General features: G+C 39.7%; 1 protein-coding gene across 3 annotated transcripts in view; it reads right to left on the bottom strand.

Moving 5' to 3' along the window:
- SLC1A7 (solute carrier family 1 member 7) overlaps positions 1–16,603 on the bottom strand; it is a 65,685-nt gene that overhangs the window by 15,665 nt on the left and 33,417 nt on the right. For all 3 annotated transcript variants that reach the window (XM_080406286.1, XM_080406284.1, XM_080406285.1), the window contains exons 6-9: positions 15,665–15,764; positions 13,897–14,130; positions 5,088–5,282; positions 1,820–1,954 (exon numbers count right to left, since the gene is read on the bottom strand). In XM_080406286.1, the coding sequence (XP_080262412.1) occupies positions 1,820–1,954; positions 5,088–5,282; positions 13,897–14,130; positions 15,665–15,764 (664 nt within the window). The remainder of the gene's footprint in view (positions 1–1,819; positions 1,955–5,087; positions 5,283–13,896; positions 14,131–15,664; positions 15,765–16,603) is intronic.

Below are 16,603 nucleotides of genomic sequence, written 5' to 3'. Positions count from 1 at the left end.
TTTGAAAAGTTTTATAAGACAAAAAGAAGCATAGTTCCCATATACGCTGGAAGACTTACTGGAAAAACAATGAAATGTTGATGTTGCAAGAGCTGGACAAAAACTGAGCAATATAGAGGGAAAAGGCTTTTGTAATACAGCTTAAAATACTTCAATTTTGTTGTGCTTCATTAACTATTGAGCTTCAGTGAATAGCATTAGAAAAGTGGCTTTATTAAAATCTGAACTGCCATTCCCCAGTTTAGGTGTCCACAGCAGATATTATTTATCCTTCACAGAAGAATATTCCTAAAATAAAATATGTCTTAAAGTATGCATATGACACAACACTCATGAATAATAATAGTAACAACAACAAAAACATTTTATTGCACTCAACAGGAAAGAACTAATTTCTTCTCCCAGTTCTTTGTACAAAAAATCAGTGGCCTAAAGTTGAATAAAACAGGATATATAACAGAATGGACTTGTAACACGTTTTTACTCAGAACCTTGATGTAATGAAACTCCACTGTACTTACGGAGATATATTTTATATAGATAAAAAAATAATTTGTACTGTTTCCTTGTGGATGCATACACTAATTATGTAGTTAATTGAAATGGTAATGAGCTAGGGACCAGTATTTTACAATTCATCTTCCTAGACTATTCAAAATTGTTTGGTTGATTGATGGACATTTACACAAAAGTAAAGAGTTCAAACAAACCACTACTTATGAATTTTTAAAGTGGCTCTTCTCATAGGTGACACAAATCTCTTTTATTCTGAGCGTGTTAAGTTTTAGCCTCTGCCTCTGCTATTACATCCTTGGTGATTAGGGATGCAGCAATGTAACCTCTCCACAGAACGGCTGAGCTAGCAAAATACGACTGCGCAGGGGGCTACAAACTGCTGCTGCCTATTTAGCATTGAAATCAGGAAGAGCAGAACTGCAGCAGGATCCATGATAGAAGGAAGACATTTTTCGTTCTAATGCAGTGCATTGTAAGTATTACATTGAGGTTGACTATACCATGGCTCTAGTTACAGTAGTAGTAGCAGCTATATATATACAGCACAAACCATTACTGTACTGTCATGGCTATTTCAGGCAGAGTGCTATCCGTGGGGCAGCAGTACTTGCTTGCTTTAGTACTGGCTCATGCTTCTTTGCAGAGCACTTCACTACATTGAGATGGTGTCCTTGAGGTGTCGGTGGGCTGATAAGCAGTGTGCAGGCAAACCACGTTTCCTAGGAACACTGGCCTTGGCCTTGTCCAAGGCAAGGTGCCAGAGCTGCACCTGACAGACATTTGTCTGGCCTGACCTTAAAACTTCCCATGAAGGTCATCCTCCAGCCTAGCTAGGTGCAGCCACTTCCACTGCCTGACTATCATTCTAAATAAAAATAATTCTTAAATTTTCCTGTGATCTGACTTAAGGTAGTTACTTTGGTCTACTTCTTCATCCTTCCTCCCTATGAATGTGAAGAACTATTGATCACTGTCCTCTTCAGGACAATCTTATCTGTATGAGAAACTGCTGTGGTGACCTCTTGCAGCCTTCTCTGGTCTTAGAGTAAACAAACTCCACTTTTTCAGCCTTTCCATGTAGTCATATCACCAAGTCTCATCTTGACCCTCTCTCATTTGTCTTTTTTCAATATAATGCCCACTTCGGCAGAGTATTTAATCTGGGGCCACATTAGCACCATGACAAGCAAAATAATTACTTCCCATCCCTTTTATGTATACCTGTATTACTATACCCCTGGAGACCATTGCCTTTCTAGCAATGTTGCCACACAGGAAACCTCAAAAGCTTGATGTTACTTACAGTGCCCAGTCGACGGCAATAATCAATGTGATGTCATCTGTTGGGAGCCCAACTGAGGTCAGAACAATGACCATTGTCACCAGGCCAGCTTGCGGGATACCTGCAGCACCTATGCTGGCAGCTGTTGCTGTGATACTTTAACAAAAAAAGAAAGGAATAAGCTTTACCAGTGCTGGGTTGCTCTGCATGAAACTACACCATGTTTCTACAGGAGCTTTCCTAAATCATAATCCTTTTTACACAAGCTGCTGCACGGAAGTGCCAGTGTTTTGCGGACAGAAGCCAAGTCGAAGAGCAAGAACAGGCCAAACTGTCTGCCCAGTGCTAAATTCTCACCCTCTACCTTTGCAGCCTTGGCACTGGTGGGACAGTTTGGTTATCTCTTAATCTCACAAGTGCAGAGAAAGGGGGGCAGCCAGGCTGTGGGCTTCTCTGAGTTGTCAGCTTCTCATGGGTCATGCACGATGCAGCACTGTGTGCCATGAATCTGCCAACACTCCTCGTTGCTGCTTCACCCTTGGCAGCAGAGCTCCCAGCAGACATCTCTGAGTCATCACCAGCAGTTCCTGTGCCAGGCAAATCCGCAGCTGGCTGGAGCTAGGGCCTTTAATGTCAATCCATCACAAAGAGGCCACACCACGGGTAAAGAGACTGGGCCAAGGGTGAAGTCCTTGCATAGCACATGGCTTTGCATACTTGGATCTAAATCTGAAGCAAGTGTGAATGTGACTGTACCTCTTCAGTTTCTGGGAAGCATTTTTACTTGACCTTCACACCATTTTTTCAGCCAGTCAAGCAGAAATGAATGAGAGACCAGGGCAAGAGTGGACCTGGCAGGCTTAACATTTTTTTCATAATGCTATTTTTAGGGAGGGATTTCATTCCTTTTTCCAGGAGCAAAAATGACTGGATATATTCATTTCCGCCCATCTGGCCACTTCCAAAAGCTAGGCCATCCAGCAGAAAGACAAAAAGCAAATGCTGACAATTGTAAAAGGATGACAGAAAGTATATACACTGATAATCCACTGCATTCATCAACCCAGAATTTCAGAGCTTTTGGCAAGCAGCTCATGAACATCCTATGATGGAAAATGAGGGTAACAGTATTCACCCATATGGAAACTGAGACACAGAGATATCCAGTATCTTGCTCACAGCTGTACAGTGTACCAGTAGAGCAGCATCAGTATTTATAACTACAGCCCTTTCCTGCAATAAAAAAAATACATTTGCATGTGGGTGTGATGGGGAATGAGAAAGACAAACTACATTTTGAAAAAGTTAGCTTGTACAGCATCCTAATAGCATTGTAATAAGCAGAGTATAGATAGAACAGAAGGGACAGAAACTCAGTAGTCGAATAAGAGATAACTATAATAAACATTAAAAAGTTCTCCAGTTAGTGCTATAAACTGGCCAGCTAATTAGGGCTGCTTCTACCTCCTAAGTCAGTTCAGGCCACAAAGTCTCACGACTGAATTGGGAGCAAAAGCAGGGATGTTTCTCTAAGATTGTACATGCAAGCTCATCTGCTATTTCATTCCATTTTGACCTTAATGTAGATATTTCTTTCTATAATATGCTCATTTGATGGGAATAGGATCTGTACTCTCTTTTTCTGCTACATCTAGGTTTGCATAATCACATTAATATAAACTGTCAAGCTGGATTTCACAAACTGTGAGCAAAGTAGACTGATGATTTTTCTAACATTTTTTTCCTCTCTGGCAAAAATATCCTGGCATTCAGGAATATTTGAATTTTAAATCTCCACGTCCCAGAGTATCAAGGTCTGGGGCACGTTTAGCCCATAGTATACAGTTAGAATTGGGCTTCAGATAGTCAAGGTACTGATCCACTGTCATTTCCTATTTACCCCCTTCTTTTGTGAGTGAGTCTTTTGATTTCTTTTGCTTTCTTGGGTTTTCCCCATCCTCACTTGTATTTTCCTTCTATTGTCTTTACTTTAGTCTGGTCCTTATGTACTGGCACTTAATATAGGGAGTGAAAATAAAGAGATAAAACAGAGTTTTGCTAAAAGAAAGCTAGAACTTACCTTCTTTCCATTACTATCACCCTCCATTTTTCAAATCACTAATCTCTACTTCAAGGTGTATGTAATATCTGCCTATGCTCTGGGACATGCTAAAAACACCTCCAAATTCAAAATCACAAAAGACTGAATTTTAGCACAGGGTCATTACAATAATTTTCAGAGAGAGCGAGAGAGCCTGAAGCAAGAGCTCATCTAGGCACAATTTATTTCTGCTGCTGCTAGTCTAACCAGATCTTGCCAGAAGCCCATTAGCAAACCTCAGCTGTCATCTGGGGTGCGTTTCAGGACTCTCCTCTTCTTGTCATGAAGCTTTTTCAAGTCCAGCAGAAGATGGGCAAGGCCCAGCAATGTAAACGGGGCAGTGAGGAGGTCACTGGGTGGGTAGGTAAGCCGATCTCAAATATGTTGCACAAGGCTCTGACTATGAGGAATGTTTTTCTAATCATTTTTTCCCTGCTGGAAACCTGCAGGTTTCAGTCCCTGAGGCATTCTTTGGCAGCCACTGGAGTTATTCTGGCAGTAATTGTTCAGCTGGATCTTCTAGTGTTTTGGATCCATTACAGACCTTTCAAGGATGGCGTATGCAGCTATAGCACTCTCTACCCACTGAGAGCATGGTTGTTTATGAAGTTTTCAGCATTACAAGCAGCAGAGAAGACATTTAAAAATATCTGACTGATATGACATCTTCATGAAATCTTGCCCTGACAGTAGTATCTGTCCTCCTTCCCTGTTCTGCTCTTCCAAGGTTTGACAAAGAACTTCCTAACACATGTTATTCCCTGTTATCTGATATAGGACTTCTAGTTTTTAATTTTGTTAACCCTTTTCCTCTCATGTAAAGATGCAAGCCAGATTTAAAGTTGAAAACAATTCTGACAGTTAAAATAGTGTTTCAAACACCAATAACAGTAAATGTTCAAATCCTAGTAAATGATCAATGAGTTGCCTGAAAGTAAAAATTAGATGGTTATTCTCAAACAGAAACGTTTCCTGGTATCCACATGCTTCTATTGAACAGTACCAGTACATGTCTTTGTACAGTCCCTGATCTCCACGTTACCTAAAAATAACCATCCTACGAGGAATGCATCCTTTGATAATAGCAAAGATTAGTTTTGCTCTGAACATTGCTACACTGAAGAACTGTAAGAATGTCAGACTCAACAAGACAAGCAAATCGCAGCATGTGGAATTCGAGGTTTATACCTTATAGTAATAATCTGCCCAAAGTCCAACTCATAGTTGTTTACTTGCGCAATAAAGATGGCAGCCACCGCCTCGTAGAGCGCCGTCCCATCCATGTTGATGGTGGCTCCCACAGGCAGCACAAACCTTGCAATCCTCCTGTCCACATGGTTATTCTCCAACAAGCACTTAAAAGTGATAGGCAGTGTGGCTGAGCTGCAAAACAGCAGAGAAGCACACATTGAATGTTTTTATTTCTGGGGAATGTAACAAATTGTAGCAAACCTTCTCCAGGCAGGATAAACCTTACACTAACCATCTGAACACTGCTTCTCATTCCTTGGTCTGCACATGTACTCACTCGTCGTGTAACTCACTCCTTTGCTTGAGGGAGGATAAAAACAATTACATGTATAAATTCTGAGTTAGTGTAAATTTTGCTTCCCCAAAATTAAAAACATTATTCTCTCTTTCCCTGTTTCTGAAGAAAAGGGACAGAAATCCCACAGAGGCAGTATTGTACACTCTAATGCAAGACAGGTGAAACACCCTATGCAGCTCATTAGTAAAATCTCTAAAAACTGTTCTGCACTCATGGTTTCTAAAAAAGTTTCCTTCCAGGCCTTCTGAAATAGAAAGCCATTTTTAAACAGCAAGAGTAACCATAAATCAAGGAAAGGTACAAAGCAAGAAAGGCTCTTAACTCACTGTAAGGGAATGCTGCTTAAATGCCCTTAGGGACTGTTCCCCTTCTCACTACATATTGACAGTAATCAGGTGACCAGTTTAAGGAATGAATTACAGTGCCAGTGAGAGTTTACAAGAGACTGGAATGCTGCTTGGGTTAAACTCTAAAACATCCCAGTGGGCAAAAGCTCTGACCAAGAAACTACTCTTTTTGCCACCGAAAGCGTTAATGCAGTAACATCCTACCTCATATGTCATCAATTTATTTCTGCAAGGGGTTAGGCAAGGATCTTATCAACAGCACACCTGAAAATAAAAGCTACAGACCAAGCCCCTGTATTCACAAATATACAATCCCGTTTGCTGTCTGGGACAGATCTGCCCGTGCCCCTTGTGTGGCCTGTAACAATCACATCACTGCAGGTCATATAATAATGTGTACATATGTAAATGAGATATAAGTACATATGTGTGTGGAATGGAATGGAATGGAATGGTATAGGACTGTTTGACAGGTATTAATTTTAAAATGAGCTTAAGGTCTTCCAAATCTTACTTTTGTTTTCATTAACTGAGACAATTCATTAAATATTATCTGGTCATAAATTTCCTTGGTTTTGATAAGATGCATGCATTTTTAAATAGCAACACACCTAAACATGTTTATATTTTATCAGCCTTTTTGTAACATTCTGCATTTCACCATATGCTATCACATTCACTAATGTGACCTTGCATTCAAGTGAGCAAGGGGTTATTTTTTATGGTACATCAGTTTGTATGGAAAATAAGTAAGACCACTGAAGAAAATATATAAATTTCAAAATATTTGCCTTGTTATGATACTGATTTTAATATACTGCTTGATTCCTGAGACTAATAGATGTAAAATAGCAAATTCCTTCAAAATTATTCCAAAGTTACCTCTTTAAAGAGATAAATGGTTACAGGGGAAATATTGGTATTATTATACTAAGGTCTTTAATGTTCTCTTCTTATGTGATCTACACACCCCAAGTCATGAAATATAGGCATCTTTCTGTTAGTTTGGGCAGTTCAGATTGCTCAGTCACTGTGTGTTGTGAGCTTCATATTAGCAAAGTGGCTCTGATATAAATGTTATAGTGACCATCATCTGTTCTTAGTTGAAGATAACACATTTGACCTACAAATTCTTTCTCAGTCGATACAAATCATAGAATCATAGAATCATAGAATGGTTTGGGTTGGAAGGGACCTTAAAGATCATCTAGTTCCAAACCCCCTGCCATGGGTAGGGACACTACAAAAGCACAGATTCCTAAAACTCTGAAATCATGACCACAAGTTTGCAGGAATGCATTAGCAAAATGTTTCCATGAACAGGGGTTATCATTTTGTGTTTGTGCAAGCTGTTGTTTGAGGAAAGTAACAGTGTTTGGAAAGGAAAAGCAGCTTCCTGCAATAGAAACACAAAACAAAAAAGACAAGTCTATGCTTTCATTATGATATCGCTGTTTTCTATAACCTTATAAAATCTGATTGGTGAAGGATCTACTACAGATTGGCAGTCACTGCCATGAAAATCTGGACAAAAGTAATTCTCTAATTATGCCAATAAACTTAAAGGGCAAGGAAGCAATAGAAACCTGATTACCTCTGGTAACTGGAGTATATTAAACATTTTCATTCCAGCAGTCCTAATATTTAATCAACATTTACTTCTGAAAAAAACACACAGCAAACCACAATCCCATAAACTACACATTAGATGTAATTTCTGTCTTGAGCATATTTGTAATTTTTCACACCTTCATCTGTGAATAACTGAAATTCTCTACATCTTGTTTACCATAAAAAGTTCATAAAATAAAAGGATGAGGCTGGGTCTCACAGATAATGTAGAACTGAAACCCCTGGTGTAGCTGCAACTAGGAGCAGACTACCACAGTAGCACTTCTAGATGTTCTTAACTATAGACATGGCTAAGAAGCAACTACTAAACTTACTCATTATCTCCCTTCCCTGCCACTGCTTCAGTTGTGGAGGGTTACCTGTTTTTAAAGACAGCCTTTCCTCGGCCATTTGGCTTTTCTTTAACGAAACCCTAATTTCTTTGTGGGAAAAGGAAGAGAAAAAAGTAATCTTATAAGGCCTTTCCACCTTGTCCACACTTTGACATATCAGAATTTTAAACCTAAATGTCTTCCTGTTCTGAGGGCAGAGACCTGAGCTGTGAAATGTGCAAACTTTAACTGACTGACATCTTCTGATTTGGTTGAGATGTGACCGAGTGTGCAAAACAATCCCACAACACCAATGACACAACCAGCAAAATCTGGATGTATTTCTACTGTTGTAAACAGAATATGTGACACCGCTTTTGCAAGAATTAAATTTTTAGACTTCTGCATTATTTCACAGATGCAGGTGTTTCTTTGATTTTAATTTCATGCTGTTAGAAGTCAAATTTCTAGGGCACATAACTAGATGTTGGTTTTGTTGTTTATTGAATATTATAATAAAAAGGAAAATGGGTAGAATATTAGTGCAATGGCAATGAAAAACCCTGTGCACGATTTGAAAAGGAAGCAATTTCCAGTCCTAGCACATGCAACTACTACATACAGTCTCACTCAAATTTATGACATCACATCTTAGAGCTAGTAGGCTGTCTGTCCCAACTATTCCTATTGAAAGATTTTCCAGGACTTCCTGTTCAGATGAGAAATTTAATTTATGATCTAGATGTACGCTTGTCAATTTCCACTAAATTTGCTTTTGTGTGCTTTATCCTTTTCTCCTTGCACAAATCAGTCCAGCTGTTACAACGTGTTGTTAGAAAACAGTTTTGTCCCCTCTCAGCCTGGATTGACCCAATCAGACTTTATTTAAAGTCTTCTCTTACAAGATTGCTACTTTACATCCCTGATTACCCTTTCAACACCTTTTTCAACCTGAATGAACTCTTCCTGAATATAGGTGACAAAAGTTATGTGAAGTATCCTAGGAAACATTGTCTTGTTCAATGATGGTTCTTTTTTACTCGTAATGTATCGTATGGCATATACCAGAAAATATGTGTCTTGTTTAAGGCTTTGGCTCTTGGTGACCTACAGCTGGCAACAAAAAAAAACCAAATACTTTCCTACTGTCATTTTTTAATTATATATAATTATATAATATATCATTTCAGTGGCTGAAGAAAAAACATTCTCAAATAAATACTTTAATTTGCCTTTCCAGTTAAATTAGGTGAAATTTGTTTTCTTGAAAGCTGCTTTATCTAGTGTTAAACAGTGGAGCAGTAACATGAAAGCCTGACATGTAACATTTAATAGAAGGAAAAAAAATACTCTAAAGCACTGATCTTAATCTGCTAAGTCTTTTAAAAACTGTCCTAAAGCTTTCAGCTAAGATGCGAGGTATATTCTCCCAGCACTAACACTAACAATTAAAAATACATTTTTAGAGTCTTATCTCAATTTTGGGATAAACTGCCGCAGCTGCAGAGACTGAGCATAAGCTAATGCTGGATCAGGCCAGGCTCTTACTAGTGTGAACCACAAAGACGGCTAGTCACCGTGGAAGAACAGCTGTTCAGCCTACTCTGTTTATCTTATCATTCAAATGCATTTTGATATTTGCTCAAAAAAATCAACAAACTGATCTCATCTCCCTTTTGCTAAATCTGCCTTTAATTTACACTGTGCAATAGCCAAGATCTTAGTGTTTCATAAGCAGCAAAACATTTGAAAAACTCATGTTTTATCATTTCACTTCAGAGAAGATGAAAATTGCTTCTTTTCATGGGTTGTACCGCTGAGAAGATGCTGCTTTAATTCATTAATGATATGGAAAGATGACCTAAAAAATAAAAATCCCTCTTGCCATTAGAATGAAGAAAGTTAAGATCAGGGACGATGTGGGGGGAAGAAAGCAGCAAGTCAGAAATCCACAGCTACGTGGTCTAAACAGAACAAAGCAGGGCAAGGTGAGCAATGACAGCACGTGTCCTACACACCTTACTGATGTGAAGAGGAGCTGCGTACATTGCTACGGATGCCTGCTGCCAAAGCCAGCCTATACTGGGGCCAAGGGCCTCGCTTCAGGGGCTGGCCGGCCAGGTGACTGGTGCAGGGACTTGGTGCTAGTTGTAGGGATTGAGTTCATTGTGTCCTAAATGATCCACCAAAGGAGCAAGAGATTTTCTTCTCTGTCCTTGCCTCTCCAGTAATGTCTGTGTAAACTGAAATATTGCTGTGATTGCAGTTTCTGGAGAAATATAAGGGGTCTGAGAAGGGGGTGAGAACCTTTCACTAGAGGGGAAATGGGTTGAAATACTGTTCAGATTCAACAAATTCATTGCCATGAGACAGCTGTTTAGTGGTTTTCAGGTTCCCTTGTGTTACATTCTTTGGTTTTGTACATGGTATTGTTTTTGATTCTTACAGTTTGACTTCTAGCTTAAAAAGAAAGCTTTCCACAGGTGCAGACTAGCTGGAATGAATATCAGAACACTGATCTGTGGTTTTCTTTCTGTCTTTAGATGTAGACATGAACTGACACAGAAACATCTCCAAGAAACACATCAGTACACTTAAAACCAACTCTTTGTTCTGCTCTAAGATAATCTGAAAATCCAATACCCGCATTATGAGTGTTATATAATGCCCCTGTGGCAAGTTTTATTTAACCAAATACAGATGTGTTGACTGTCAGGAGAAGCAGCTCGCCTGTCCAGCCCCAATTATTTGTGCATGTTCTTTTGGCAACAGCTCAGTTATGTGCAGTATCCATTCCTTTCAGTGTAACAAAGGTGAAAAGTTCAGATATCTGTAGACAAGGCACTGCTGTTTTAGCAGAAAAACATGAAAAACCATGTTGGGCCTGTGTTGCATTTGCAAAATACACTGTTAAGAAGGGGAAAACAGAGCTACACCCATCAAACATGCCCAGTCCCCAAATCGGTAAGTTCAGAGCCCTTCCTCAGGACTCACCTTAACTTTGGTGGTACATTAGCTTGTGACAATAAAGACGCTAAATCTGGTAGCAAGTCCTGCTGATAATTCTTGACAGGCTGAGCTGCCAGCTGATGCCAGAGCTCTGTTCCCAAACTACACCTTCTCTGGGCCTGTAAATATGTAATTATTCCTTGCACAGTGGAAGGGAAGAAAGCACAACCTCAAAGGAGTCAGTATCCCTGGGAGAGGGGCTCTCTCCTGGGAGCTGGAGCCCAGGAGAGTCAATGTCAGCACAGGTTTAAGGGAAAGCGGAATTCCCCATGTATTCCCCAATGTCAGTGGGCTCTCTCACATCAGCTTGGCGTAAGGAAATGGGGATGATGAAAATCTCAAGTAAGGATTGGTTTACCTTGAAGAGACTTGGCAGAGAGAGATACCTCTCATCAGTTCTGTAGGTTGAGATTTTTGCTTTATAGCTATGCATGATGCCTGCCTAGCTCTCCTTACCACACTGGCTTTTGGGGCTGTTTCCTAGAAGCCCAACTTTCCTGATGAGGAGCTGAGTTCCAAGATGAACCATAGGCATTTTAAGAAAAATTCTCTTCTTCTAGAAAAAGAGAATGAATGGAATGGCATAGATTGAAAAACCTGAGTTATCAGCAATAGAGTTCTTCAGAAACAGAATTCTTAGAGAAGCAGGGCAGATAGTCAAGTGTGTCAATGTGAACCTGATGAACCTTTTCCAACACTAACACCTTTGTGTGCGGAATTAGCATCTTACTTGAATCTGGGGATGTGACGACATCTCAAGCTACAAACTTTTTATGTTCTAATAAAAAAAAGCTTGCCTTAATTATTTAAGCCTAATTAGAGTTTAAAACACCACCCAGCACATAATTTTTTCTTGATTTTGTATTTCACAGCATGTTGCTCTTTATAGGTCATTTTGGAGCAAACTGTTATACATGAAAACACCTTGTAAAATGAAACATAGTGGGAAGCCAATACCTTCCAACTGTACTGAAATAATCATTCCTAACTCTCCTTTTAATTCCTATACATTTCTTCTGCTCTGCTTACTCCTGGCCTACCCACTGTACATATAGTTGTGAGAGAAACAGCCATCTGCGCTTGACCTTCCTGTCCCAAATTACTTTGTCAGACCTCGCTAGAACTATAATGAGCCTAACCAGGCCAACAGGCCACGGATGAAAGTCTAAAATTTTTTATATTTTTAAAAAATTTAAAATTGCTGGTAAATTTAAAAGGATTTAAATTTAAAAGAATTTAAAAGGACCTAAAGTCCTTTTCCCAAGTCTGGCATGGGTCTAGTACAACTTAAGTTTTCTCTTTTTCATTGTCCCTTCAGTAAAATAGAGATTATTTCTCTTTTAGCATTGATAGTAATTATCGCATTGCAAAGAAATGTTCTGTATCAAAAATAAGTTTTTCAAAAGATTACACAAAAATTAGTGACATCAGCTAATCTGAGTTCAGGGAAGTTACACTGTTACTTGTCCATATATTTATTTACTTAGATAATTTGCAGGAGAGTTCCATATTTCTGCAAAACTCACATCATTATTTATCAGTGATGATGCCCTGTGCAAAGCCATATGTGCCGATTATATAACGGCCCTTATTAGACTGTGAAAAAGAAGTTATTTAAATCATTATTTGTTTGACTGTTTTCTGAGAACTTTTTATCTCTATGACATTCCTGCCTTCTCCTTCTGTAATCCCACCAGTTACAAATGCACTTTGTTTCTAAGTGGATCACTCCACCGTAGGAGAGATTACGTGAATTCTTCCTCAAGGAACTTGGGAAATCATAAAGAAAAGTAAGATTACTGGCACAAGGGGTAAGAAGCTGGTACAATAGTATTGCCTGAAAGGATATTAGTCACCAGAGCTCAGCTTACTACAGAAATTTTTGTCAGGTAGAAGTAATCAGCACTTAGGTATAACTAGACAAAGTACTTCTCAGTCATTATTGTTAATTAGAATAAGTATTTTGGCATTAATAAAGCCTTTTAATTTTTCATTATGTTTCTTTATAAATACATGTTCCCAATTTATCATTGATTTTGTACTAATTACTAATTTGAAGTCTAAATTAGATAGATGAAGGTAGGTGTTTATCACTAGCAGTCATCATTTCCAGATCTGGATAAGAATTTAATATTTTCCACTCTTCCTGTAAAATAACAATAATAACTTCAAAAATCCAAAAGCAAAAATGAGATAAAAGAAAGGCATCTTCTCCTTTCTTTAGCCCTCCTCCTTTACAGCTGACAGTAGAAATTATAAATATGTAAGATGTGCTAAAGAGACCTATTTACCTGGCATTTTCCGCTTGTACTGTGGCTTTTGTTACTGCATAAAAAGCGGTAGGTATAGCTGCTCTTGTTACTTCAGAGTAATAAGCCTCCAGCCACAGATGCCATGAAACTGTATTTTCATGATAACAGCTACACAAAAATGATATTTTGTCATTCTTGGCTCCACTCCATGCAAGTCAATTCCAGCCCTTTCAAGCACTTCTCATGCACCAGTTTATCCATGTTGGGAGTCATTTTCTTAACCAGTTCACAAGTTGTTTCCCATTTTCACTGTACCTCTGTTCAGCTATGGTTAAAACTCATTGTACATCCTCCCTAAAAAGGATGCAAAAAATATTATTTCTTGAGCAGAACAACTAAATACTTTCCCAGTCCTGGACAATAGCTTGCAACCACAGGCTTTTCTTCATGTACTAAAACACAAAGACTAAGATGAGTAGAAAGGGTAAAATGTTTCCATATGACTGAACTAGGAGGTTCTCCACTAATACCAAAAACTGAAGTCTGGACAAACTGTGTGTCCCTTATATATATTAACTTTGTAGAAGCACAATGTGTGTTTTATGAAAAAATATCCTTATTTATTTTCTAGTCCTTTAAGAAAAAACGGTTTTGTCCAATATTTTTTTAAACTGAGGAAAAACAATGTGACAAACATTATTGTCAAATGGCTCCCACATAACTTCCAAATGTTGAGAGTCACATCTTTTAAAATTATACCAGTGAATTGTACACAGGCCATTGTTCAGAGACAAATATATCTGCTCCAGTACAGCTATAGTGTGCCTTTCCCAAAAGAAAGCTGTAGTAAGCAGCTAGCAAGTATTTTATTGCATCTGTCTAGAAACAGTATAATACCTGGAGGATGTGGCCAGAGCAATGAGCAAGGCTTGAAGAATCCCTCTGATGAAGACAATGGGATTCTTCTTGGTGATAAAGAAGTACATCATTGGCAGAATGAACAGCCCATGCACCACCAGGCCACAAACCACTGTAATGGCATAGAAACCCAGTTTCTTCCCAATGGCTGAAGGGTCATCCATTTCTAAGATTTTACCAGCAATTAGGAACACAATTCCAAATGGAAAATACCTAAGCAAAAAGAAAGACAAACATTATTAGGAGAAGCTCACTTCTATCAAACAGTACAAGCTGGGAAAATCCTTCCAGTAGCAGTGCAGTAGCAGCAGCCTGCCTGGAAGTGGCACAGCTGGATTCCGCTTTTTTTACCAGACTCAGCCCCTCTCACACTCGAGGAGTGTGCCTGAAGCACCAGGTTAAACAATCTTTTATGTGGGGTACTCCTCAGCACAGCTGAGGATATGTTGCTAGTCAGGAATTACTTGAAATTTTGTGTTTTGGTTCAGAAGGTAGCTCTGACTTTTTAGCTTAAAGCAGGTTAGTTACCAGGGAGAGGGGGAATGAATCCTAAACTGTGCTCATGCATTTGTGCTCGTGTTCATGGATTTTAGTTGGAAGCTGTTAAGTAAATGTTTATGTTGCCTTTGGAAGACATGGGAGAAACACCGACATGCACGAGACATGCTCTTGGACTGCCTAGGAGTTTAATTCAGGGCAGAGAGTTTCTGAACACCCTCTGGACTGGATGTGGGATAGGTGCTTTATCAAAACTGTTGTGCTTCTGCACATGGATAGACACAAAGCCATGGGTGCCAAAAAGCTTAAGATTAAAAAGAAAAAAAGCAAAACCTGGGGGCATCCAGCTATCTTCTACTTCCAGCTGTGCCATCTTCAGAGACTTGCCACTTCCCCCTCATCCTTCCAGAAATTACTACCCCCTTGGACCCATCTAACCAAGTGATCATTCCCTGACCCACCAGGTAGCCAGAAACAGAGGCTGACTGCTGGTAGTAGGATTCCCCCGCTGTCAGGCTGAGCCACATTAGGAGACCTTCTGAAGGGTGGGGAAGATGCTAAGCTGACTGTTCTTACTGTTGGCAGTCCCTTACTGTTCCTCTGATCTTTGGGGCAGGTGAGTTGGCTTTCAGTGTAATTCAGGGTTTCTCTGAAGGCTTTTCCTAAGTTACGTGACCTAGGACAGTTCATTGAAGACTGGCTATTCTGCTGACTGGAGACATCTTGAGTGCCAACCACTCTGGGTATATCATCTCCACTGTACCGTTCAGTGCAGAGATAGCCAAGCTAGCAGCAACCAGGCTAATGACAGTACAGTCACATCAGCACCAGAGCCCACCCCTCTCCCGAGCAAGCCGAAGACAGACTGATATTTCTAGTGGAGCAGTGCTGTAAGGGATGGAAGGACCAGTTTGAGCCTCTCATCACGCTTCTCCCTTGTGTGGGCTGGATGTATTACAATCCCTCTTGGCATACCCAAGGACTGGCAGTACCCCTAGTGCATAAAGCACACACACCCCCAGGTATACCATGTTTTGTTATTTGGGAGTAATATATAGGGTGCCTCTGTCAAAATGACAGTACAAGCCAGGGACAGGATGTGTGTGTATGTATGCTGAGGCCCCGCAAAGCTAAGGATCACTCACCCTCATTTCTTTCCCTGGAAATAAGTTTATGAGATTTCTGTGCACCTTCTTCTGTTGAAATTGCTCTTTAAAAAAAAATAAATCTTACTGAAACAGTTACTTACCAAACTGCAACCGCCACTATCTTCATGACAGATTCATTTAAACACTGGCAAAAGCTGACCAAAGGAACGCCACTGTTCCCCATTCTTCCCAACATTATACCTGCAAACAAAGGCATTCAGGTTCAGTTTCTCAGGTGCCTCCATGCAAAGCCCCAGTGCTTTCCCTCCCTGCTGTATTTCAAAGTGAACTAAGTGGGAGATGACTGGAAGAATATAGATCTTCGTGCTGTATAAAGAAACATGGTTATCTGAAAATTTCACTTTACAGAAACAGAAGAGCGTGGGGGAGCGAGGCCACAGCCTTGCGCTTTAGCTCCATACAGGGCTTTCTCCCCTAGCTGGGTCATTTTTCATTTGCAGTTCCCTGGCAGTTCCCCTATGGAGGTACAAACTTTGGTGCTGTAGATCTAGTGCCCCTGGTAGCAAGCCTGTTTCCTTAACTATCTTTCATAAAGCCCTGAGAAGGTTTTACCTGCTCTGAGGGATCCATGGAAGACAAACTGAAGAACATTTTTCTAGCAAAGGAAGCTGTCTTTGCCTGCAGTCTGCCTTACTGCTGTGCGTGGCGTACAACTGGGCAGCACCCATGAGATGCTCCTGGGGCAAAGCCAGTATTTGAGGTTTGTTCTGGTAACGGGGAGTCAGTAAGGGAGCCTTCATCTTATTTTCAGTAGTTACCTGTCTACATAATAACAACCAACCCTCGTAATCAGTCAGGCTTTGAAAACTTTGTAAGGAAATGGAAATTGATGGGAAGAAAAGCCAAATTGCTATACAGACTAACCAGCAAAGAAGAAAGCAAAGAAAACCCATTTATGTGCATCCAGTGCTCAGAAAGGAAAGAAATACAGCTCTAGGATGTGTCATCTAGCCATATGTTCTCCAGGCAGTGTTAGTTTCCAATAATGCATATAAATAGATGTAATTTTCCTATATTGT

This window comes from Falco punctatus, assembly GCF_963210335.1.
Source record: "Falco punctatus genome assembly, chromosome: 11".
Classification (NCBI taxonomy): Eukaryota; Metazoa; Chordata; class Aves; order Falconiformes; family Falconidae; genus Falco; species Falco punctatus.
Note: the sequence above shows the minus strand (reverse complement) of the source record. Positions and strands in the feature narration are given on the sequence as shown.